Source organism: Canis lupus, chromosome X (assembly GCF_011100685.1).
Source record: "Canis lupus familiaris isolate Mischka breed German Shepherd chromosome X, alternate assembly UU_Cfam_GSD_1.0, whole genome shotgun sequence".
Classification (NCBI taxonomy): domain Eukaryota; kingdom Metazoa; phylum Chordata; class Mammalia; order Carnivora; family Canidae; genus Canis; species Canis lupus.
In genome coordinates this window covers 120,264,173-120,290,483 of record NC_049260.1, presented here as the reverse complement: position 1 = coordinate 120,290,483, position 26,311 = coordinate 120,264,173, and the positions used below count along the sequence as shown (strand labels likewise).

Sequence of the window (26,311 nt, the reverse complement as noted above, 5' to 3'; positions counted from 1 at the left end):
TTCTTGGCACAAGAATAGGCACTAAAAAATGTTCACTGAATTGGACCGACTTCCATTGCTTAAGAGCATTTTGTTTTTGGAAACAAAATTTCACTGTATTGTATTTTTTATGTGTTGATTTTTTTTTAATGATTTCACTTTAATATAGTTGAGGTCAAGAAGTTAGGAACAAATGGCCAGTAAACTTTTCACTCCCAGTGATGGGGTCAAGCCTGGCCACCACACCAAGTGCCGTGTCAACGTGGAACTACCAATTAGCAGCTCAGAAAGCACATTATGAAGGCCATTTCCTTCCCAAGTACAAAAACAGGTTTTCCCACTTATCACAAATGTCAAGAAGTCTGAGAATCAAATAATAATCTACACATTTGAACCAATTTTACAGGACACAGAGAACCCCCCACCCCCAATACACATGAAATGATAATGGGGAGTCCTTGCTCAACGCAGCCCAGTATTGTGTGCTTCTGCAGTTCTGAGAAATACTTGACATCTAGTAGTGTGTTTCACACCTTTCGGTATTTTAGAACATACTCACAGATTCCTGGTAAAAGTTAAAAGAATTCCAAACACAAAAAGGATGAAACGTTGAAAATGCCAAGTTAAAAAAAAACAGCTCAGGAGCGAGCCTTCTAAGAGAAGGCTCAAATGCTCTGATGACTAATCAACAGGATGAGAAAGAAAAAAACATTACAAAGATACAATGCAACCACCTCACAGAAAGTGCGAGAAATACTAGGTCTATGAAATGGCCAGCAGGGGAGACATAAAAACAAGGAAATCCATGCCCGGCAGCTACGGTAGGTGATCTTATTTCTCTTATTGGTCTTTAATTGTGGTGAAACAACAGACCATCAACAGGACCACCTTCACCATTTTAAGCATGCAGCCCAGTGGCATTAAGCACGTTCGCACTACTGTGCGGCCAACCCCAGCAGCCATCTCTGGAACATTTCCATCTTTCCAATCTGAAACTCTTCTCCATGAATACCACCTCCCCCCCCACCCACTCCCCGTGCCCACCATTGTGGTCTCTGGCCCTATGAATGTTAACTGCTCTCGATACCTCTCATGAGTGGATTCCTACAGCATCTGTCCTTTTGTGGCAGACTGCTCTCACGTAGCAGAATGTCCTCGAGGTTCATCTATGCTGTAGAATGTGTCAGAAATTCCTTCCCTTGTTAAGCTGAATGACACTTACATCGTGTGGATAGACCTCATTCTGTTTATCCATTCATCTGTAGATGGCCACTGGGGTTGCTTCTACCTTGGGGCTACTGTGAATCACTGGGGGTGCGAATATCCAAGTCTCTGTTTTCACTTCTTTTGGGTCTATATGCAGAAGCAGAATTGCTGGATCATATGGTAGTTCTATTTTTAATTTTTTGAGGAACTGCCATACTGTTTTCCATAGCAGCTGCATAAGCTGCCTTATTTCTGCACTTCCCCTTTACAAAAAAAATTTGTAGAACCTGCTCTTCAGTATTTAAGGCACCTTGGGGACAGTTTTGCACAACCACTCGCAATTTAAGATTCATTCTTTTAATAGCCATTCAATGAATTCCTGTGGTGTACGCAAGGCATCTTGCCTGGCCCTTGGAGTTTCAGGATGTTTCGTGGTGTCCCATAGAGGCCGCGCTCTTGGCTACACATCTGAGGTACCAAGACAAATGAGACACAGTACCTGCACTACACAAATAATGCACTCAGCAGTCTAGTCATGGGAAAAAGACCTGGATGTGCCCAGGGCTTCCAAGACCAGGATGGGTATGGTGGGGCCATAAAGGAGCAAGTGGCCAACCTAGGATGGGATACAGGAGGGAACAGTGAAGGCAAGTCACATGAGTCAGTCATTGAGGAGGTCTCATTTGAGATAAATGCTAAAGGACAGAGGGAGGTGCCTGCCCCCTAGCCGGCCAGGGACGGGCTGTTGTAGAAGCAGTGGGAACACAGTAGGCACACCAGAAACACCACAGGTAGCTGGGCGCATGAGGCAAGGGGATGGAGGTGAGACAAGGCTGGAAGCGTGGATTGGGCCAGATCACCAAGGGTCTCAAATGTTGAGCTGAGGAGTTTGCCCACAGCCCCATAGGCCATGGGAAGGCTCAGAGATTTGCTCTGGGGAACGGCAGTATGAGATCAGCTTCCTGGAACTCTCCATCTGGCCGCAGCATGGACAATGGATCTGAAGTGGACAGGTGATGGAGAAACTAGTTAGGAGGCTGCCTAACACAGCATCAGGGAGATCGCTGGGCAGGTCAGAGTGAAGGGGACACCAGTGACACTGAGGAAGAGACAACAGATTAGAAACATGTGTACTAAAATATGTGAGACCGGTGGAGATCACCGAGGTATTAAGCAAACAGAGAAAAGAGGGACAACCTGAGGACCCCAACGTTAAGAAGTTGGGGAGAGAGGGAGGACCAGAAGATAGGAGAAATTCAAAAGGCTATAGAAACCTGGAAGCCAAAGGAGGAAATGGTCTCCAGAAATAGGGAAGAAGCAACAGCGTCAGGCGCTCAGGACAAATAAGAGAAGGGCTTGCAAAGTGGCAGGGATTGGTGGTTGTGACGTGTAGTTTTGGGGTGGGGTGGGTGCTAGGAGGAGGAAGTGAGTAAAAGACAACCATTATCGTAAAGAGGGCAGCTCTCTGTGGTGACAGCGGGAGGGAAAGTAGGGTCAAGAGGGTCGGTTTCCAGGGTGGGATAAATAACGGCATGTTTGGACACTGGTGGGACCATCTAGGCAAGAGGGGAGATGGAGGCAGGCCAGAGGCAGAAATGGTCAGAGGGTGGTCGGGGAGGTGGATGATGGAACAGGGGCAAGGGCAGGAGATGGCGTCAGGGAGGAGCTTAGATGGCTCACGGACAGAAACTCAAGGGAGGGGAGAGCACAGGGAGGCCTGAAAGTACGGTCTGCTGCTGGCTCCACACTCAGGGGCTGGCTGAGCTTGGCCAGGTAAGTCGGACTCCTGAAATCTGTTTCCCCCACATGCCAGCTCCATCAGCGGCTTCAGGGTCTTCCAGGACTAAACCAGATGATACGTAACAGTGCTGGATGTGGATACACAGTGGTGCTCCGTAAACTGCAGCCATTGAGAACCTGAGGACCTCATGGCCATGACGACCCCCAGCATCAGCATGTAAGGATGGCAGTGGAGTGTGGACACCTTGGCATCTCAGCAGATAGCCTTTAGCACTGCCTATGTAGGCAAGGGCCCCTCATGGCGTCCTCTCTCCCAGGACACACAGCGTGGGGAGGAGAGGTGGCAAGGAATGACCTGGGAGCCTTGGGAGATGGCCACATACGAACGCTGGAGCAAAGTCCCCTCTCTCCGCCTCTCCCCAGACCGAAGAAACAGGAGTTCGTGGTACTGTCGAAAGTAACAACAGGCTCTAAACTGGAGCCAGCCCAGACCAGGCCCTGTCCTGAGCATCTGACATGCACAACTCACCTCTGCTGCACCACACTCCACCTCAGAGAAGGTGCCAGAGTGCAGCTGAGGCTCCAACAGCAGCCCTCGAAGGGCACGTGGCTCACAGGTTCTGGAGCTGCCTTTCCTTCTCCTCATGGCCAGTGTACCTGGTCTACCCCCATGATGGCAGCCACCAAACCCCTCCTGCCCCTACCCCCACTGCCTATGAGGGGGCCTGAATGAGGCTTCAGGAGTATTCTGGTGCCATGCACAGTTAAGATGAATCCCCGACAGCTCAATGACCAGGAAAGCCACTTAGACTAAAACACACATGGCAGCTCAAGAAGACCTAGCCAATGACCCAGCAATCCCCCTCTTAGGAATGTACCCAAGTGTGAAAGCAGGCTGGTGCAGGCTGAGTTGGATACTGCCCCAATTCCTACACTGGAGCCCTAACCCCCAGGACCTCAGGATGGGACTCTATTTGGACACAGGGTCTGTAAAGAGGTGATTAAAAGGAGGAAAGAAGGATGGGAGGCGGGGCCCCAATCCAGTCTGACTGGTGTTGTTTTAAGGAGAGGAAGTTGGGACACACAAAGAGAGACACCAAGGAGATGCATGCAGAGGAAAGGCCAGGTGAGCACACAGTGAGAAGGCGGCCACGCACAAGCCGAGAAGACAGGGCTCAGGAGAAACCGACCCTGCCAGCACTCGGATTTTGGACTTCTAGCCTCCAGAACTGGGAGAAAATATATTTCTGTTGTCTAAGCTACTCGGTTTGTGGTACTTTGCATGGCAAAAACTTGTACACCGATGTTCACAGCAGCATAATTCACAAGAGCCAGCTGGCCAGAAAAATCCGAGTGTCCATCAACAGAAATGGATAAACAAAGGGAATACTAGCCAGGTATGAAAAGGAATTAAGTTTTTGTATATGCTATAATATGGATAAACCTTAAAAACAATGTGTTTAGTGACATAAGCCAGTCACAGAAACACAAATATGTGATTCCACTCACAAGAGGCACCTAGAACAGGCAAATTGAGAAAGATAGAAAGCAGGTTTTGTCAGGGACTGGGGGAGGGGGACATGAGGAGGGACCACTTAATGGGTATAGAGTTTCCTTTTGGGGGTGAAGAAATGTTCTGGAACTAGATAGAACTGGTGGTTGCACAACACTGTGAGTGTACTAAATGCCACTGAACTATATGCCTTAAGATGGCTAATTCTGTTAAATGAATTTTACCTCATTTATTTTTTTTTAAAGAGAGATACCTATGCTAAAAAAATTTTTTTAAAATATTTTATTTTATTTTTTAAATAAATTTATTTTTTATTAGTGTTCAATTTGTCAACATGCAGAATAACACCCAGTGCTCATCCCGTCAAGTGCCCCCCTCAGTGCCCGCCACCCAGTAACCCCCACCCACCTCCCCTTCCACCACCCTTAGTTCGTTTCCCAGAGTTAGGAGTCTTTATGTTCTGTCTCCCTTTCTGATATTTCCCACTTAAAACATAGTGCCCTACCAAAAACATACCATGCTGAGGTCCATGGTATTTGATTATGATGACTCAGATCTGATACAGAGCAGAAAGCCCACACGGGTGTGCGTGTGTATGTTTTGTGTGTTGCGTGTGATACACACACGCACAGGATAGAACAGTCAAGCATGTACGTCACAGTCTCAGCTTACCAGTGCAAACCTATGTCCGAAGCTTATCCACTCCTTTTCTATGAGAGCCTCGAACCCTTTAATGGTGCGGTAGTAACTGTCCAACATCAGCATAGCCAGAGCCGTCAGCTGGGCTGTTCGATCCCAACCGTCGCTGCAGTGCACCACCACTGAAGTCTTCCCAGATTCTATCTTATCAGCGATCCTTACTGCCCCAGCAAGAAGCGTCTTCAGAAAAGAAGGCACATTAGAGTAGGCTACATCAGATTTCTAGGACAGCAAAAATAATTCTGTGGAGAACCTTAGAAGTTCAGGTGAACAAAGCCAACACTGCAATCAAATGAGGGTCATTGGGAAACGTGAGCCCTGGGGGTGGGGGAGGCCCTTACCCTAAGAAACATGACAACAAATACAGTCCTTGTTATGGGGCCGCAAAGTACTTTACAGACCTGATCTGAGGCAAGCGGCATCCCTTTGTGTTAGGTCACAAAAGCCCTCCACAAAGACCACGGTCTGGACACTGCCCGTGGCGACGATGCAAGCCTAGTACGCTGCAAAGAGGTGCTGCTTTACATTGCTGAGAAACCACGAGGACACACAGATTTGTGGCGGACACACAGAAAAATCCTAACAAGAAGGCATGTAAAGGACCAGGCCTCTTTACCCTGATGTACTCCAGCCAGTGCGTCCCATCCACGTTGGAGAGCCAGCGTGCCTCATCAACAGAAGGGTACGCGATCTCTTTCAGTTTACGCAGGGACTCTCTCATCACGTGGATATTGTGGATCTCCAAGAACACGAGCTCCGCGTTGGGGTAAGCGCTTTCGCTTTCGTACCCTCCACCCTTGGCCTGTGAAAAACAGAGGACATGCAGAACTGCGTGTGAGTTCACACTTCCGCTGTCTCTAGCGTTATCAGGAGGAGACCATTAAGGAAGCAACAAGCCCATCCATCTATAATAAACCTCCTGAGCCGTGGAGGACTCGCCCCCATCTGCTGGAACAGAGCACCACACACTCAGAGCGGCTCAAAACAACAGACGTATCTTCTCACAGCTCTGGAGCCAAAATCATGGTCTTGGCAAGGCCGCGCTCCCTCAGAAGCCTCTGGGGAGGATTCTTCTTTGCTTCTTCCAGCTGCTGGTAGCCCCGGGTGCTTCTGGTCTCCAGACACATCACTCCGGTCTCTGCCTCAGCGTCACATGGCCTTCGCCTCGTGTCTGTCTCTTCTCTTCTTCTAAGGACCCCAGTCAGACTGGATTACGGTGCCCCCTAATCCAATAGGACCTCATCTTAACTTCATTACATTTTTTATAAAGACCTTATTTCACAATGAGGCCACATTCACAGGTACTGGGAGTTAGGCCTTTGGCATTTTTTTTTATGGAGACACAATTCAACCCATAACAACTGTCCAGCACCCATCCGTCATCAGTTTGTAAGCCATTAGCAACTGGATCTTACTCAAGGTTCTGTCTGGTAGTGCCATCTGTCTGAACAGAAAAAGTTGTACTATCACAAAATTTCTGTCTAATCAAACAATTTGTAAATCCCAAACAAAGAGGTTTAAGCCATTTAAGTAAAATAAAGTGCAAATGGAACAAAACCAAAGGGGGATATGGCTCACCCTTTGGTAATCTCCTAACAGTCTGGTCTATAATTTATATTTTGTGACGGTCAACATTCAGAACCCATCGGTGATGAGAATGTAGCCAAACTGAACCCTGGATACGTTGCTGGTGGGAACTCACACCGTGCAGTCTCTGCGGGAAACAGTGTGAGGGCTCCTCAGGTTAAGTACAGAATTACGTGACCCAGCAATTCCACGCCCACCGCATTGAAGATGGTACTCGAATAAAAACTTGTACATGCAAGATCACAGCAGCAGTATTCACCATAGCCAAAAAGTAGAGGCGACCCACTTGCCCATTGGTGGCTGAAGGACAACCAAAATGTGCTCTCTCCATACGATGGAGCATTATGCAGCCATGCAAAGGAAGGAAGTGCTCGTATTTGCTGTAACACCAACGAACCTTAAAAACATCACACTGAGTGAAAGCATCCAGGCCCCAGAGACCACGTGTTGCATGATTCCATTTCTAGGAAAGGTCCGGAGCAAGGAAATCTATACAGATGGAAAGTAGATTAGTGGTTGATAGAGGCTGGGGGAGGGGAGAACAAGCAGCAACTGCCCATGGGCACAGGGTTTCTACTCAGGGCTCTGAGAGCATTCTCGAGTTAGAGAGGATCGTTGTACAACATTGTGAACATACCAGAAAGCCACTGAATCCAAACTCTAGGTCAGTAAAATAGCTGGGTTAATGTTACACAAATTTTATCTCCCAAAACATAATAAATGCATCTGTGAACCCAAAGACCACATTCTTCATTTAGCATCTAGGCACTTAGCGAGTGAGCTAGATGCTGGGGTGACAAGTGGAGATGCTGGTCCTCAAGGGTGAGGAGAGGCACATGTGCAGCATGGAGGGACGAGTCCTGTGCTACAGGAGAGCACAGGGCATGCAGGGTGCCTACTGCCAGGCCCGGGAGGCTGCCAGGTGGACAGAAGAGATGTCGGTACTGAAAAGAGAACACAAGTCAGGAAAGCTTGTGGGGAGGAGGATCAAGAACACAGGGCGTGGGGGCCACGGTGTGCAGACGCCCAGAGATGGGCAAGGAGGCCAGAGGGCAGCCCGGGGCTGGACGGCACAGGCCAGGGCATGGGGCCAGACTGCAGACGCATGTGAGGCGGGCACCATCAGCCTTGCACAGTGGAATCACCACTGGCGGCAGCAGGCAGAAGGGCCTGCAGGAGGGTGGGACCTCCCGCAGGTAGGCCAGCTCAGAGATAGGCGCTCACCTGGCTGAGGGCCTCGGGCTGGAGGCAGCAGGGCAGAGAGATGCCGCGGACTAGAGGGATTTAAGAGGCGAGACACAGTGGCTGATTGGGGCAATGGACGCAGGTAGCACGTGAGGATACAGGGATGCCCGGAATTCCAGGCTGGGCGCCCCAGGAGCCATGTCCTGACACAGAGATTCATAGAGAAGGAACAGAGTACTCTGCTTTCCGCGTGGTGAGCATCCAGTGCCTACGAGAACAGTAAGTGGAAAGGTGTGCCGGCAGCGGGTCTGGAGCTCAGAAGACAGGTCTAAGCTGTGGCTATTAATGCAAAGTCACTGGCCTACGGAGGGTATCGGAGGACACAGGTCCGGCATACACAGGTCCAGCTTGTGAGTTCACAGAAAAGCGTAGGCTGGAAGCCTGAAGGCGTGTAAAGTGAGAGAAGAACTGCCAGAGACTGGAGAAAGAAGAAAAAACAAGGAAAAGAGTATTCTGAAAAGGAACAGGTACTGAATTGCCGAACTCTTGAGAAGTCAAGGGAAAAAAAAAAACCTGAAAACTACACACTGGATTTTGTGACAAGAAGGTACTTGGTGGGACGCCTGGGTGGCTCAGCAGTTGAGCGTCTGCCCTCGGCTCAGGGTGTGATTCTGCAGTCCTGGGATCCAATCCTGCATCGGGCTCCCTGCGTGGAGCCTGCTTTTCCTCTGCCTGTGTCTTTGCCTCTCTGTGTGTCTCTCATGAATAAATACACAAAATATTTTAAAAAAAAGAAGGTACTTGGTAACTGTACCAAGAATGTTCTAGGCAGAGATGGGGACAGGAGCTGGTCCCACGTGGCACAGGAGGTGAGTGGTGGTGAGCACCACGGTGTATCGGGGTGGGAACTCCTCCAGAAAGTCCACCTGTAAAAGGCAGAACACTGGCACCAACTGGTAGGGGACAGTGACAGTGGCTGAAAGGATTGCTTATCTGTGCAGGTGGAGAAAATCACACGGCGGAGTCAGCAGAGGACAGAGGAGGCCACTCCACCACGGGAACAGGAGGCTTCCGTGGACAGCAGGACAAGGTAGCATCCAGCATTGGTGGCAGGTAGGGTGGTCTGTCCTCTGTGCTCAAAGGCCAGGTCAGCTGCTGAGTATGAAGGCAGCAGGGCAGGCTCAAACATTAGAAAACAGTCATAAAAAGGCTGAAGTGGCCTCTGCAGACACTGGGAATTGGGGGGAGGGACTTCCAAGCATCACCAAGGGCCCACTGAGGCTGGAGAATTGCAGCACGAATCCGGAGTGGCTCCAATCGGCACGCTGTGAGCCTTTTGCTCTCACTGAACATTCAGCAGTCTGGGGCATCGGCGGGAGAACTGAACTGGGCCAGGTGGGGTGCCAAAGGGCTCCTGAGCCAAGGTGCTGGCTGGAGGACAGGAGGCAGGACAGCCTGAGGGGGTAAGGTCAGGCAGTGGGCAGGAGCACAGGAACAGGGGCAGGACTGAGAGGGAGCCGTGGGAGGCACCAGCACCCCAGCCCCACGCACACAGGACAGGCCGTGGAGCAAGCGGGCACAAGAGGCCGAGGCCCGTGCCACAGGCCACATCTGAGAACTCGGAAGGAAGGAGTTCCAGGGAAGGCTGGGCTGCATGCAGCTGCAAGCCCTATCAGCTGGACGTAGGAGCAGGGGCTAAGGTGAAGGAAAGTCTGCAGGTGGCGAATGTGCGGCGGGGGAACAGAAGATGTGCATACATTTGGATGCCAGCTATACGTCAGGTCATTCCACAGAACTGCAGGGGATGCCTTCCCTTCAGGGAAGACCTTGCAACACCCACGAGGGACAGAGCAGTGGAGCACAGCCCCACCTCCGCGGCACAGTGGCATTCTCGTAAAAACCACCACCTAAGCATCCAATGAAGACGCTGCTGGGGAAGGTAGTGGGAAAAGGCACAGGCCTCGCAGCAGGGAAAAATGGGTTTGTAAGGGACGCCTGGGTGGCTCAGCAGTTGAGCGTCTGCCTTTGGCTCAGGGTGTGATCCTGGGTCCCGGGATCAAGTCTCACGTTGGGCTCCCCGCAGGGAGTCTGCTTCTCCCTCTGCCTGTGTCTCTGCCTCTCTCTCTCTCTCTCTTTCTGTGTCACTCATGAATAAATAATTAAAATCTTTAACAAAAAATGGATTTGTAATCCCAGCTTTGCACTCAAGGACTTACTGGGCCCTCACCTCTCTGCACCCTGACCTTCCCACCTGGAAGACTTTCAAACGGCTGCTGCGCAGATTAAGTACTAAGTAAATTCACTAAACTAAAATCAGTTATCTTAATTAACACTAATCCACGCGAGGCTTAGTGCCTTCCCCACCCCGCCCACCCCAAGATTCTCAAGCGCTAGGGCACCCAGCACCTCCCATGTCCAGAGCCCTGAGCCAGGCAGAGAAACCAGGCCCAGCCCAGGCCTGCTGGCACCCCGAGGCCCGGGGAAGCCGCTCTGTGAGATGGTGTGCTGGGCTCCAGCTTATCCAGGACCTCCTGGAAGTGCTGAGGAGAAACAGGAGACGGTGTTTCAAGGCAACATGTTGCCCAGAAACTGATCACTAAATATACAAATGAGACAAATGACAATTAGGAAATGGGGTTATGGAAGAAACCAGATGCAGAGAACAGGCACTTGGAGGTCTTGAGCCAGAAGAGGAAGGTGGGTGAGAAGAGGCCCCAGCTGTGCCCCCGAAGGAACAGTGGGGGAGGGGGTCCAGAGTGTTCTGGAAGACAAGGCTTTGCTGGCCAGACCTCTCTGTATGGGAGCAAAGCAGAGTTCTAGAGGGAAGCTGGAGATGTTGGGACCCTGTTACCCACTAGCCCCTGAGGCCCCAAGAATAAGCTGACAGCAGTGGCGGCAGGGCCATCCCCAACCCTTGCAGGATAAAGAAACCCGAACACCCCCAGGGAGCAGCCGGCTGAAGGACGGACTCCCAGCAGCTGTTCTGCACTTGGTGAAGGTCTGTCAGGCCATCCGCCCATCAGTCTGCTGGTCCTCGGTGGCAGTGGGGACGGGGGTTCCCAGGTGAGAGATCCAATGGAAGCCTCCTTGAGGGTGGGCAACACCCGAGAGCCAAAGGTACAAAGTGGTGGGACGGGATCCCCACGGCCTCAGAACCCAAAGTCCACACACATCCCCTGCATATTTTCACCCCCACAAAATTCATGTGTTGAAGCCCTATCCTCAAAAAGACGGTGTTAGAAGGCGTGGCCTTTGGGAGGGGATTAGGTCAGGACAGGGGAGCCCTCCTGACGGCATTAGTGCCCGTATAAGAAGAGACGGAAGACAGCAGGCCTCTCTGCTCTGGGCACTGTGAAGACGCGCTGAGAAGGTGGCTCTGTACAAGCCAAGCAGTGCGCTATCACCAGACACGGAATCTGCTCTTACCCTGACCTTGGACGTCCCAGCATCCAGAGCCGTGAGAAATAACAGTCTCTTGTTTACAGGCCACCCAGCCTATGATACTTTGTCGAAGCAGCCCGAGCTAAGACACCTCTCCCACCCAGTTCTCCCACTGGACACTCCTCCTCTCCTGGCATCGAGGACCCCTCCCTCCTTCTTGGGGTCTCCTCCTAACACCCAAAGTGCCCCTTCCTCCCGTGGGTTCCTCTCCTGCCCTCCACAATGGCTCACATGACCCAGACTCCTTTGGTGGCCTCACCTCGACCCGCCCCCAGCCTGCAACCAACACCCAGCTCGCCACTGGGCCCCAATCTCAACCTCTGACCTGACCTTTCTCTGAGTTCCAGAGCCTTCTCTTCCCCACTCAGGTTCCTCAAACACAATTGTTAAAACTAAATTCCTTCCCTCCATGTTCACTTTCTCAAGAAATAATCTGACTTAAAAGCCCTCAGTGCCATCACACTGGCTCCACAATGGAGTCTGGACTTTGGAATCCACATACAAGGGCACTTGCCATCAGCTCCGTGACTGTCCGTGGAGAGAGGAACCCGAGCCACCAGCCAGCCCCTCATTCTGGTCACGGAGCAGCTATTCTGTAATAGCTGGGCTCTGGGGACCCTCCCGGCAGTCCCTGCCACTCAGAGCCGACAGCCCGCTCGCTGGATGCGCACGGAAGGGACCACAGCTGTGTGCAGGCCACCATCACACAGACAGACCTCTGCTCATCTGGAAAGATGTCCCCGAGGGAGTGATCTTTGGCATGTCATCCAAGGATGAGGGAGGGCTCAGCTAAGGAGGCAAAGGCTTGGACATGACCATGGGAACATGCTTTAGGAATGGAAAGAAGCATCCCACACCTGGGGTCTGTGGAGACAGGGAGGAAGGCCTGGGGGTGGAGGGCTTCAGAGGCCCTGTCCAGGAACTAGATGTCACTGCCTCAAGACACAAAGCAAGATGTTGAGAAGGTCACTCCGGCCATGATGTAGACACTGGACTGAAGGGAGCCCCTACGAAATACTAGCAAAGTGAATCTAGCAGTGTATTAGAGATTCTACGCCATGACCATGGGGGATTTATTCCACCAATGTAAGCAGGCGGTAGGAGTTTCCGAGGGCCGCAGTAACAGAACCACCAGTTAGGGGGTTTAAAATAACACACATTTACTCCCTCACAGTTCTGGAGGCTATAAGACCAAGCCCAATGTGTCTGGGAGGCTTAGCTCCTACTGGAGGCTCAGAGGGAGAATGTGCCTTGCTCCTGGTTTCTGGTAGCAGCTGGCGATCGTGGGTGCTGCTCGGCGTATGGCCACACTGCCACTTTCCCTCTCTGCGTGGCCCTCTTCTAAGGACACCGGCCATCGGATTGAGGGCCCACTCGACTCCAGTAGGACCTTCTCTTCACTAATTCCATCTGCAAAAACCCAATTCCGAATAAGGTCATATTCTGAGGTTCTGGATGAACATGAATTTTGGGGAGATGCTAATCAACCTACTACAGTGGTCCATATACAAAAATCAGTCAGGAATACACTACATTAATAGAATGAAGGGAAAAGGAAACACACGATCATCTCCACGGATACAGAAAAGGCCTCTGAACATCTAATACTCTTTTCATGATAAAGCCACAGAAAAAAACTAACAACAGAAAGGGATTTCCTTAACCTGATAAGGGCATGCACGAAAACCCCATGGCTAATATACCCAATGGTGAAAAACTGAAAGCTTTCCCCGTAAGATTAGGAACAAGACATGGATGACCACTTTCACCACTTCCATTCAACATGGTACCAGAGGTTCTTGCCAGGAAATTCGGCAAGAAGAAGAAATAAAAGGCATCCAAATTGGAAAGGAAGAAGTAAAGTATCTCTACTTGCAGATGACACGATAATATATACAGAAGAGCTAACAGGGACTTGGACAGATAAAAACTCTTGTTTGGCTCCTAGACACAACACCATGAGAGATAAAATCGTTCCAGACGTGCAATTTGGCATCCTGCTTCTGTCTCTTCCACATGAGGTCACAGAGGATGGCCTCTGCTCCACTGGATGTTTAGAAGACTGCTTCTGCGAATACAGCTTTTCTCGTGCTTCTTCCTAGCCTGGGACAGTACTGCAGTGGTCACAGCAGGTCCTTAGAGAAGTACGAAGACTGACGGGGTTAATGACCCACCAGCCACGTGAGCGTGGGGAACTAACAGAGAAGGCCTCCCCGTGACAGGCTGAAAAACACTCCCCCACCCAAAGATATCGACACCCAAAGGTTCTCTGTGACTGTGAATGTGACTTTGGGGAACAGTGTCTTTGCGAGGTCATCGAGTCAAGGATCTTGAGATGAAGGGACCTTCCTGGATTATCTTGGGTGAGCCCTAAACGCCTCTCGCAAGAAGGGAGGAGGGGACATGCAGACACAGAGAGGAGAAGCCATGTGCAGGCAGAGGGGGCCAGCCGCATGCCGTGGCTCCACACCGAGCAGTCACCAGGAGCTGGAAGGGGCAAGGAACACATCGTCCCCCAAAGCCTGTGGAGGGAGCACAGCCCAGGCAGCTGGCAGACTTTTGGCCTCCCAAACGGTGAGAGGGTAAATCTGTGTTGTTTCATGCCACCTCGTTTGTGGTAATCGGTGCAAGGCCTCAGGAAACTCCTATCCTATGCATGTCCTTCCCTACGTTGTCCCTAAGCCAATCATCTCCATGATGGGAACCCCCCAGTCACCCCTGGGCCAGACTCCTGGGGCGGCGAGCTTAGGAGCGCCCTGTGCTGCGGTCATCCTGGTACACCTCGACGCTGCACACTCTTTCCTCCCGTCTTACAGAAGAGGCACCTGAGGCTTGTTGAGGGTGCAGCCGGGCATCAAGGGCAGACCCTGGAGGAAAGCCCAGGCCAAACTGGTTCTGAGGCCCAGGGTTCTCAATGCCCCATCTCTCAGGCCCAGTTGGATATGTAGAGGTTGTTACCTGGGAGATGGCTGAACAGAGATGTCAACCAGACAATAGGATGGAAATTCTGTCTTGATCCCAGGAGGAATCAGGGTGAGATGGAAACTCAGGTATCAAGTTCCAAATACAGAGAGTATGTGGACTCATGGAGTCGGAGGATATGGCCTGGGGAGATGGTGCCAAGTACAAAAGAGGAGCCCAGCCAGATTGAAGGAGCACTGCCATTTGGAGGTTAGGGAGAGGAGGAGGAACCAGCGAAGGAGACAGAGTTGGCCAGGCCAGAGAGAGGGATCCAGAAGGTGAGAGGTCATGAAGGTCCGGCACACAGAGCAGTTCACTCTGAGGTCAGGAGCAAGGACAGCTACCGTGAACCAAATGCCTTCTTTGGGACGGGACCTGTGCAAGGTCCCCTATGGCCTTCCTTCACATCTACCCCAGGGAGTAGACATCCTGTCACTCTCACTTTTGAGATGAGGCAACTGTGGTCTAGAGAGATGAAGTCACTGCCTAGGATCATGGAGCAGGTAACCAGGTACCTTTCACACCCACAGAGCTGCTCTATGTTCTCCAGGCCACACCAGGTGACCACATGGCAGATCGTGTGACAGCCTCCCCAATACCTCACAAGCCATGACACCCAGCAAGCACCCAGGTACTGAGAATGCCATGTCTGGTGGGCTGGGCATGGCGCTGGTGACCACACCCTTAGACGTCTTCCTCCTTGCCATTCTTGTGAGTGATGTGCTCTGGCACACAGTCACATAGGTACCCCTGCCCGCCTCTTCCTGCTAACCATCCAAAGCCAGTTCAAATGCCACCTCCTCCATGAAGCCTTACCCAAATTCACCAGCAAGGCTAGCCTGTCCCTCTCCTGTGCTCACCCCCACATGCTGAGCTGACACTTCCTATAACAGAGCACCTCACCTTATCTATGTTGGTATTTCCCCCCAGCACCTGCCCCTAGTAGGGGCACATCACGTTTGTTATCCAAGTGTCATTTTACAAGTGAGCATGATGAGATGGTAAGGGCTGCCACCATCTTCCTGATCTCTGAAATTATTCATAGGGCCAAGTCCTCTGAGTGCCAGATGCATGCCTGCAGCAACACAGAGAGGCAGTCGTGGGCAATAGAAATGACGCAGTTCAGAGCTTTTCCTACCTGGAGAGCAGGTGCTAGGGGCAGGGCCTCTTAGCTGTGGCTGGGCATGAAGGATCCCAGCCCCTTTAGCTACTAGGGATCAAATGGGAGCTGTCTGCAGATGACACTCCTGCATGTGATTTCTGGAAACTTTGTATACTTGCCTGGTTTCACATAAGAGATGCCATTCTAAAGAAAGCTTCAGACCAGATAGGAATTAATCAAGCAATCGTCATAGTTTGCAGGTTAAAGGGACTTCCAAGGGCCTCACAATCATTTCATTAAGACTCTTACTTGATTCTTTAGGTGAGAATTCTCTTTCTGGGTCTTTGCTTAATTAATTAAGCACACAGGATCGTGGAGAAGCAATAAGAGAGACGATGCACAGAGCCCCACACGCCAGATACCAGTGAGGAACAGCTAGAGGCTGATCACAAACACCCTACCTTCAGGTGGGGAGGAACTCCGCAGTCTAATTGGACTGTGGAACAATCTATGGCCATGACAGGAGAAAAAAGGCACTGTTTCTGCAATGTTATTAACAACGTACCTTGTTGGTATCAGCAACACTGTTTTGTCGGGCATCGAAGATGATAAGTTTATGAGACTGTGCATTAGCATCCATTATCGTCTGCAAGTATTTTTCATCTTCTTTACAGCGTTTATCATTGGGACCCACAAGTGGCTGGCTGCAACGGATAATTGTTGCCTGACTTTCTGGATGAATCCATGATAACACCTAGTGTTTGTAAGCAGCAAACATTAGTACAATTCCTAAAACAATATATGCCCTGACTGTTGGGCAGTAAAAATAAGTTACCTTTTCAAGCACAGCCTCTTCTGCATATTTTCCTCAAAGGTCAAACCAATCTGTGGCCCTGGAACCCACTGTCTGGGTCAGATTGAAAGAAGTCTGACTAGATAAGATCCCCAAATCCCCTTCCACCTCCAAATTGTGTGACTCTAAGCAACACAGAAACTAAGTCAAACCGTGATTAACAAGTCAAGCCCCACTCCTATCTGAATGACTAGTTTTATTTTGTCTCCTGACTTAAAGGCATCTTTGTATCTCAATGATCACATATGTGGCAGGAGGACAAAGTAAAAGACAGTCTTTTGGGATGCCTGGGTGGCTCAGCAGTTGAGCGTCTGCCTTCGGCTCAGGGTGTGATTCCGGAGTCCCAGGATCAAGTCCTGCATCAGGCTCCTTGTGAGAAGCCTGCTTCTCTCTGTCTGTGTCTCTGCCTCTCTGTGTCTCTCATGAATAAATAAATAAAATCTTAAAAAAAAATAAAGACAGTCCTTTATAAGGTCTAAAGCTCTGCCCCCAAACCTCCCATCTTCCTTAGGCCGCCAAGAGACTCGGGATTACACTGGACCACAAACTCTATGCTCCAGAACGTTCACTCCCTCCCTGATTATGGTGAGAGTGTCATTGGTGTACATGAATGTTCAAATTCACTCAAACTGCACCTGTGCAAGGGGTTTTGTCTATCAGTTAACACCTCAATAAAGCTGTTTAAAACACTTCATCCCCTGCTGGCTTCTCTATGGATTTGGGTCACGCAGCTGTAGGCATTCCACTCAGCATCTAAGAAAGTTAATTTGCTCTCAGACAACTCAACAAAACCAGCGATGTACGCTGTTAATGCAACAACGTGCTCTTTCTCGCCACTCCTTTGTTAGTCTCAACTGCCTTTAGAGGGCTTTAGGCATATTTTTCCACTTTCTGTTTTGTTCGCTAGAGTTTTTTCTGTCTTGCTTCTTTCCATGTTAGATCTAAAACAGTCTGTGTTTATGCCTAAGTGATAATGTTTATTACTTACCGGGACTCTGCCTTTGGCTCGAAAGGCTGCCACTTTGGAAAGGTCATCATCCTTTACACTAGTTGGCACAACAATGACAGCAGGGTAGGTGTCACACAGCTCATAGTTACTGTTCACTTTGGATATTTTCCAGCTCTCATTTGGCAAGCCCTGCAGGGTGTTAGAGAAGGGCAGAGAGCAAACTTCTATGTTTTCAAAAAGTAGTGTGACCCAAATCCATTTCTTATTTTCTCCTAAAATCTACTTATAATTTGTTATTCACTGCTACTTAAAGTGTAAATATATGTTTATCTAACATAACCCATGTCTTATCCATTTTTAAGAATTTAATGAAGCAGAAGAATTTCCAAACATATTTTAAAATGGTAAAAGTTACATGCTAGAATCCCAATCCTGCACATTTCTTGTTGTGTTTTATTTAAAGAATGAGCATGGTATTGCTTTTGAAAAACCCATGAAAGTTCTTTAGAGACACAGAAACTTTTTGCAAACATGTACAGTAAGTAATATAAATCCCCATACCAAATACACAGTGGAGACAAAGATTAAATGTTATGAAAATAGCATCTTATCGGAATATCTCAAAACCGACAATGAGCTGAAGGCTTTCTAGGTACAGAACACCATACCAGACTGATGTAGTCACGCCATACACTTAATCTAATTTAAGCCATTGGTTTTGATCCTTACTCATCAACTCATTACCAGAATATCTAATAAAAACCATCTGGCCCATTTGCTTTTTAAACCCCTGTGCTTGTACTCGAATTGCCCTCTGGAAAAAGGATGAACAGCAGAATAATCAAAGTTTGGCATTGAGAGAATGGAGCATCCCAGAGACGAAGAGCCTACAAGCTAGGTAACTCACACGCATGCACAGCTTGTTTCAAACAGTTTCTTCTCCACTACATTTCTAACCTGGTAAAAAAGAGATGCTCAACCCACTATTTTTGGTCCGATGAGGAATATACTTTACCTGTCTCTTATATTCAGATACAGGATCATAAACTTTCCATCCATTCACTGGAAATTTTTCCTTATAGCTGAATGCAAAGAGTGTCTAGATACAAAAAACACACAAAAACACATCAGTATTTCTTTACTATATCATATACTCAACATTAAAGGTCTTCATTCAGCTGTGAGCTAAATATTTTAAGATTTCTACTTTGATCTGTAAATTTTGAAGCAACAAATTGGCACTTTCCTTAATCATTACACAGAACTGACAAATTTTAAATATTCTAATATTAGTCACAAACAGAGAAAAGAGATAAAGGAAACCTCTGGAAAAAAGGAATAATTAAACATGACTTTTTGGACACCCCCCCCACACACACACACAAAGCCATGCAAAAAAAGTTTATTTTGGTGTACTTGCCTGCCCATTGGAAAGAGGAAATGCATGTTTGTTGAGGTTTTCAAATATCCCAAGTTTACTCTGTTCTTCCTGTTTATAAGCAAGTCGCAAGTTCCTCATATCCTATTAAACAATTAGCAAAACTCATTTATTGAACATTGATTATCTACGAGGAGACATCATACTATAAAGAGATACATGAGATATTTTTATTCATTTCTCATGGTAGAGATTGTTTCCACTAACAAAAGACAATTAACAAAAGCACCTCCAACAAGATAACAGCAATTGAGGAAACTGGAACAAAGGAGGGGACATGTTGGGGGAAGAAGTTATCAGATTGGAAGAAGAAGGTTAGTGCCTGGAAGATGTGCCATCGGGGCCTGTGCACTTACTGCAAAAGGTGTGCCACAAAATTAGCCAGTAGCTTTAAGCTGCCGAAAGAGTCAAATGCAGATTTTGCACCATCAATAAAACAGAAATTTCTCTGTGTACTCAGAGCCAGAAGTCTGTATCACGTAAAGACTATGTCCCTCGGTGCACTCCTTACAGAAATTATAATGCCATTTCTCAAAATCAGTTTCTTAAATGCCCCACCACACATGCTGCTGACTGAGAGCCCTAGTGTGAGCCCGTGGGAGCGCGCCCAAGTGAGGGGGCTCAGATTTCTCCCCAGGACCCGTATGAGAAGGGCTCCCTGACCTTTTTACACCTATGCCATTAGTTAAACACAAAAGTCTCATTCTTCTTTAACATTACAGGAAATTTCAAGATAAATATGACCACAAGCAGATTAAAGCAAGAGCAATTTGGGAAGTGGCAAAGTTACTCCTGCAATATCATATATAATGGAGAAGAAATGGAAATGCCTGAAATGCCCGTTGACAGAGGTTGGAAAGTTCTGCGTGTGTTGAGGCCAAAGAGTTCCAAGACGGACTGTTAAGGGAGGAAAGAAAGGGGCAGAAGGGGCTACCTAAGACACTACCACTACTATTTGTAAAGACCACACAGACAGGCTTGTACACACAGGGTATGCGTGGAAATCAGTAGCAGTGGGTGCCTGACAGGAGTGGAACAAGGTGGCTGGGGGTTGGCTGGAGAGAGACTGGCTCTTCCCTATACACCTTGGAAATTGCATACCACCTGTTAAAAGAAACCAAACCTAACACCTTGCAAGGCTCTGAGGCATGAGCTGAGAGGGCTGAGAATGTGGCCCTAGTGATGCTAGGCTGGAAAACATTTTAAAGCAGCTATTAGCAAAGGCTCACCTCGGCCATAAAAACATGTTCATTCAACAGCCCTAGGGCACTCGCCTAAGCAACGTCACTTCCCAATGCGCCCACCCTCCAAGCTACTCTGGCTACACACACACACCCTGGTAGCTGACTGAGCTCACTTGCTATTTAGGATTGCTGAGAGAGCAAATCATTCCAAGCAAAGGGAAAGCATGTGCGAAGAGTCCAAAGTCAGGGGTGGGGAGCACACGAGGTGAATGAGAACAGCTAAAGGAACTGGGCTAGCAAGAATTAGGGGAGGGTGGCCGAAGCTGCACAGAGCAATCATGCAGCTCAGACACACAGGCTTTTGGTGAGTCCTCCCTCTAGCCTGAGGATGAAGGGAAGCTACTGGAGAGTTCTAACAGGGAAATGTCATGTTCCCAAAATACAGGGCTCATCGAATCACCCGTCTGCTCTAGGTTCGACAACTGCTTCACACAGCTCAGCATGTGGAACCCTGGCCTGAGAAGGACAAATGTAATTTGTCACAGGACAGCACTGCCATGAAGTGGCCACAGGGAGTCTAAATGCCAGTAGATCCATGATCTACAAGAGTAAAGGATTCTCTGAAAAAAAAAAAAAAAAAAAACACAAATGGGTTCAGCTGCAGTCTGGGGCCAACCAGAGGGAGCCGTCTTCAGAGACGTGATCAAAACAGACAGATCGGCAGGAATCCAAACCCTGACCATGGAAGGGACATTGGCAATTCTGCACAGGCTCTCTTTCCTGGGACTTTAGGGAGGGTTGTTAATAAAGCGTACCCCATGAGGTAAAGTCTTTGGAAATAAGATGTATCAGTTAAAGTGCTTCTTAAATGACTAGTCATCATTAAAATCATCACACACATTTCTACTTAACCCATTGGAGGGAGAGCAGAAAACCAAACATAAGCACAGTGCAGGTGAAAATCCCCACATTGTGTTTTTAATCACAGAATCTATATAGACTATCGCTGTCCCTTCAGGAAGTCTCTGACTATCCACTGTTCTAAAGGGTAGTTTTAAAACAACAAACTGGAAAAAAGGTGTTCCTCTCTGCTTTTCACTTGGTTTCTCTGAAATGTAACAAATAACATCAACATTTAGGTTATAGGTCTGTGTTGATTAGAATACTTCAATAGAAGAGGTTTACCTCCACAGCTCCCAGAGTGGTATGAATTAACTTCCACGAGATTTGAAGAGGCCTCAGTCCTGAAAACACTGTAGTTACTAACAGTCCCAGTGACCCTCACTGCCCAAAGGCTGTGAAGAATGTGTCAGAAAAAGCTGCTAGCTGAGTGCCCCGTCAGATTCGCCTGTGTCCACACCGTACCTTGCACACGATCTCTATCCCACACGAATTGTCCCCGTGGCTCTGCGCTCCAATCTTCTCAACTCTGCTGATCACGCCAAGGGGAACGTCGAGGATGAAATTCGGGTCCTGGGTTTACAAATTAATGAAGGCCTATCAGTGCCAGTCAGCAGAGCTTTCATACCGGAGGTCTTCTCTGGGTGAAAATGCAGATTTGTTTCACATTTCCCCTTGGCCCCAACAACGAAACTGGAGTCTGACTGATAACATGCTTTATGAGGTAGATGCCAAGGCTACAGTTCAAGTCACCCCCACCCCCAGCTCTAAGCACGACGTTCACAGCATTGTCCCCAGATGCCTTATCTGTCTGCCAATGTGCACCTGTGAAACCCCCCACCCCCACCCTGTGGCTCTGTCAGGGTGACAGGATTTCAGGGCTCTCTGTACTCTCTCCTTACCGTGGGTTGTGCTCTGCAGGGCTGTGAAAGACGACACATCCACTTAAAAACTCACCCGCTCCGCGCTTTTGAAGTACAGCTTGAAGTCGGTCACTGTCAGGGTCCCGGTCACTGCGCCCACAAACGGGCAGATGTACATGACGTCTTTCACTGAAAGAAAAACCCCCAAGTAGCAACTTCTGCCACAGACTTGCACTTCCAGAAGTCTTGGGTTTCCAAATAGACATATCTGTGATTCCACTTTGCTAGGAAGTTTACATTTTTTATCACATTAAAGATACAAATAGTCTTCTAAGAAAATTCCATTCTGTAAACCACAATCCTGATTTGCTACCTAGGGAGGTTTTAAGTCAAGGGCCCCATAACAAGTTACATTTTGTCATCCTTTTCCAGGTGGTTACCATTTTCCCTGAGTGATAAATTTGTCATATTTGGAAACAGAGTAATTAAACTCCGGAGACCCTGGGCTGTGGTTTCATCAATTCCTGCTAAGGAAAGCCAATACACCTCCAAAGGAAACTGTTTCACAAATGACAAAAGCCAGAACCGCATCGGTGGCATGGAAAATGACTTCTTTGCTTCAAATTCCTTCTCAGTTTCCATATCAGTTTTTATTTTCTTATTGTTAATATCAACTTATTTAGTATCACCATCAACAATGTTCTGGAGTCCTGTGAGTGAGAAGCAGCTCACACCTACCACAAAGATAGCATATCTTTACCATCTTCTCTAAGGGCCACTCCACTGGACTAGCAGGATTGTATACAGCTACAGAGGAGTCCGAGTGGAACCATTAAAGGCACTAAAGCTGTCATTCAGCCAAGTTCTCAAAACACTTCCATTAAACTTTTCTACAGCTCAGTATGCACTGATCAGCTTCTATTGTTGGGGTTCTAGGGATAACTGGGCATAGTTCCTACTCACAAGCAGCCAAGCCCTATAAGAGGCACCACACAGAAAATCCCCATTTGTACGACAGCCTCACAAATGCTATCATAACCCAGTGGGCACAGTAAGAGCTCAGAAAAGGACCCACTTGGCTCAGCAGGGAAGCAAGGAGGTGAGGAGGGACGGGGAGAAGGGAGGGAGGGAGGGAGGGAGGGAGGGAGGGAGGGGAAAGCAGAGTTGTTGGAGGTTAGTGTGGCTGGGACAAAGGGTGCAGCAGGGATGATAGGACATGAGGCAAGAGAAGACTTAATCGTGAAGGTTCACAGCAGCTTTGTGTGTAATAGCCAACACGTAGAACAGCCCAAATATCTACCAAGAGATGAATGGATAAGCAAACTGTAGTGTAGTAGCATAATAGGGTACTGCTTAGCAGTAAAAAGGAATGACTATTGACTCATTCCATAATATGGCTATGAAAATACTTAGGCTGAGTATAAGAGGCTAGACAAAAAAGAAAATATTAAATGATTACACTTCTATAACACTGTAGAAAATATAAATTAGCCTACAGTGCTTGGAGATGGGGGAGAAGGTGTGGGAGGGAAGGATTATAAAGGGCCTAAGGAAACTTCTGGGGGTGATGGATATGTTCATTATCTTGACTATGATGATGGTTTCCCAGGTGCATAACGTGTCAAAACTCTTCATGTTGTACACTTGAAATCTATGTAGCTTGCTGTCTGGAGAAGAAGCAGAGGCATGACATAATTAGCTCTGCATTTTAATCAGATCATTACAAAAGCAGCATGGAGGCAGGGTTAGAAGAACTCCCAGAGAAGGAATAGTCATTCAGAGAGGCCAGAGGACCACCAGTGAAAGAAGTTCCAGAAGCTAAAGAAAGAAAGAGTTTCAGGGTGCCTGATGACTGAGCCCTGTGCAGGGCTCTGCACTGGGCATGGAGCCTGCTTGATACTCTCTCTTCTCTCCCTGTGCCCCTCCCCTGCCTCCAGCCTCTCTCAGAAGGGAGGGAAGGGAGGAGGGAGGGAGGAAGAGAAAGAGTGAAAGAGAAAGAAAGAAAGAATGAGAGAAAGAGTGAAAGAGTGAAAGAGAGAGTGGAAGAGAGAAAGAGAAAGAAAGCAAGTTTCAAAACTACCAATGGGATAAGCGGGGTCCAGAGCCACAGTCTAGAATACTCAGCAGCAGTATTGTTTGGAGGTCCTGGGAGAGCCCAGCCACTCAAACATTCCCTTTTTTCTTTTTTTAAGATTTATTTATTTATTTGAGGAGGCGGAGGGGGGCAGGGATGGAGGGAGAGGGAGAAGCAGATTCCTCATTGGGCCCAACATGGGCCTCAATCTCACAACCCTGAGATCATGACTCAAGCAGAAACCAAGAGTCAGATGCTTAATCAACTACAGCACCCCAGCACCCCTCAAACATTCCTGACACAAGATGATTACACTCTTAAAGCAAGCACACATCTTTGAGAGGGAGCCACGAGGGAAGACGGCAACACTCAGATGGCAAACTAGACTGTCCGACCCAACCCCAGCAATTGTGAGATGAAAAGGTCACACCCCACTGCCCTCCTGTCTGCCCATAGCACATTGGACTGCCTGCTGACATGCAGGGCCGTCCAGAGGGAGGATGGGGGAGCAGTACTCCTGCCATTGGCCTTACCGCGCAGGGTGGCAACACATGCCCTCTCTCTTGTGCTCAAATTGTACTTTCTGGAATCTCATAAGCCACTGAAATTCTTTTTGCCAAGTTCTCAAAACTGTTATTAAAATATGCCACGGATCTTCTGTCAATATACCCTTAAAGTAAAGGATTCCAACTAAGCATTACATCACCCTGAGTGTCTAGTCAAGCCTTTGGTTCATCAGGACAAGTCAGGCCTCTCTTCTGTTGGTGATGCCACCGAACACTCAACTGGAACTTACAGTGATCCCATATGGTCTTCTCTCTCTTAAGGTCATGAAGACATTAAGAAGAATGAATGGACCTAGTCCATTTGTCCCCTAATTAAATTGGTTTGGCTGATCTCCAGCACATACATCACCCATGCTCGCAAGTAAAGTACCATTTCATTTTATGGCTCTCTATAAGCTAAGTGTACTCATTAAACTTACCAGTGGCCTTGATTGATTCTCCTGGAAAAAGTGGCGCTTCTTCCATCTGTGCCAGCTTATTTCCATCTCTTAGCGCCTGGCAAAAAACCAAACAGGAGTAAATCTCACTTTCCTTCTGTATACCTGGGAGGAATTGTAGTGTTCTGTGCTCTTGCTACATGGCTACAGAAGCGTGCAAACTGTATGCCCCCTCCCCTTAACGAGACAATTTCAAAGCTCAGCATCACAGGACACCATGCTGCATATTCTAGCAAGTTGTTACACATATTTAAATTCACAGTTAGAAAGCATTAATACAGAAATGGCTTGACATGACAGATAGATACTGTAATCACTACACAGACAGCTATTATAAGGTGCCTCCAGAATTTGGAAATAAGGTCAGAAAAAGGTTACCTTCTGAGCATGAAACTAACACAAATGGAATAAACGTTAGAAGTAGGTGCTTGGCTAGCTGTAGAAATCACCCAGTCTGTAAGCTTTATCCGGTGTGGGAAACCCTGAAGTCTAGTGGAAGCAACCAGGGAGGGGTCTCATAGCAATAACATTTCTAAGGAAAGCCCTAGGCTTTCGTACTGCAGTCCAGCTACCCACGCTTTGTGTGTGTGCACAAAGCGTAGGGATGGGTGGGGCGGGTAGCAAGTGGGCTTGTCAGTGCACATCCCATCCAGGCCATGGGAGAGTACGCTCCCGTCTGGCAGACAGGAGTACGTCCAGCACTACTGTGGAGCAGGGTGTGTTCACCGGGTTTCTCTCAAACCAATTCACTCTGTGCTGATTCCACACTCACCAACGCCACTAATGACTTATCAGGTTTCCTGGCTACAATGATACTAGGAAAATGACGTCTTGAATGGCTGTAGAGACACACGCCCACATTTCAAATGTCCAGATTGGCCCTGCTGCCCACTAGCCAGTTTCTTGGGAGCTAGGTTGGATGGTGCCAGTTAGCTCAGGAGAGCTGAGAAAATGGTGTTCGAACTACAAAGCTATGGACCAGAGCCTGAACTTGGGGCCTATTCCAATTCCAAGTTACTGCCACCCTGTGAGATGCTGCCAAGGAAACTGGTCACTTTCTCCTTGGCATCTCGGACATAATGTGTCACGAATAAGAATAAGGCGTTCAAACCCCCAGCAATCCCCAAGCTGTGTTTCGTAGGGCATTAGATTCCCAAGAGATGTGAATAGGTCTTTTTTTTTCCAAGTTTGGGTAATGCTGGGTTAAAGAAAAGCTAAGTGGGTGGGTTGTTTTTTTTGTTTTTGTTTTTTTGTTGTTGTTGTTTTGTTTTTCACATTTTAGTGCGACAAGTCTTTAGCTAGCATATTAATGTACGCCATATCAGCAAGAGGGCGCTAGAGTATGCCGCATTTCCCATACCTATTTGATCAGGGGCTGCTTTCTCCAAAACACAGTTAAACACCAGGAGGCCACTAGTGTTCAGCAGAAAACAGGTCAGACAATACTATGTTTTCAGCATAATTTTGTGAAGCAAAGTATTTAAAATGGTCATCTTTTAAAATTCTAAATAACTGAAAATTCAAAACTGATTCTTTGCCTAATTCTAAGCATATTTCACTATGTTTTGTTAATGGGACTTAAGTGTCAATTTAAAAACACTTATACATCATAGTTCTATCATTTTATAAAAAAA

General features: G+C 48.1%; 1 protein-coding gene across 12 annotated transcripts in view; it reads right to left on the bottom strand.

The window, feature by feature from the left end:
• Window positions 1-26,311, bottom strand: part of MTMR1 (myotubularin related protein 1) — a 64,027-nt gene that overhangs the window by 15,465 nt on the left and 22,251 nt on the right. For all 12 annotated transcript variants that reach the window (XM_038588547.1, XM_038588546.1, XM_038588545.1 and 9 more), the window contains 9 exons: window positions 24,660-24,735; window positions 21,695-21,789; window positions 21,203-21,310; window positions 18,636-18,737; window positions 18,231-18,314; window positions 17,255-17,404; window positions 15,979-16,167; window positions 5,754-5,939; window positions 5,111-5,317 (listed from right to left, as the gene is read on the bottom strand). In XM_038588547.1, coding sequence (XP_038444475.1) covers window positions 5,111-5,317; window positions 5,754-5,939; window positions 15,979-16,167; window positions 17,255-17,404; window positions 18,231-18,314; window positions 18,636-18,737; window positions 21,203-21,310; window positions 21,695-21,789; window positions 24,660-24,735 — 1,197 coding nt within the window. The remainder of the gene's footprint in view (window positions 1-5,110; window positions 5,318-5,753; window positions 5,940-15,978; window positions 16,168-17,254; window positions 17,405-18,230; window positions 18,315-18,635; window positions 18,738-21,202; window positions 21,311-21,694; window positions 21,790-24,659; window positions 24,736-26,311) is intronic.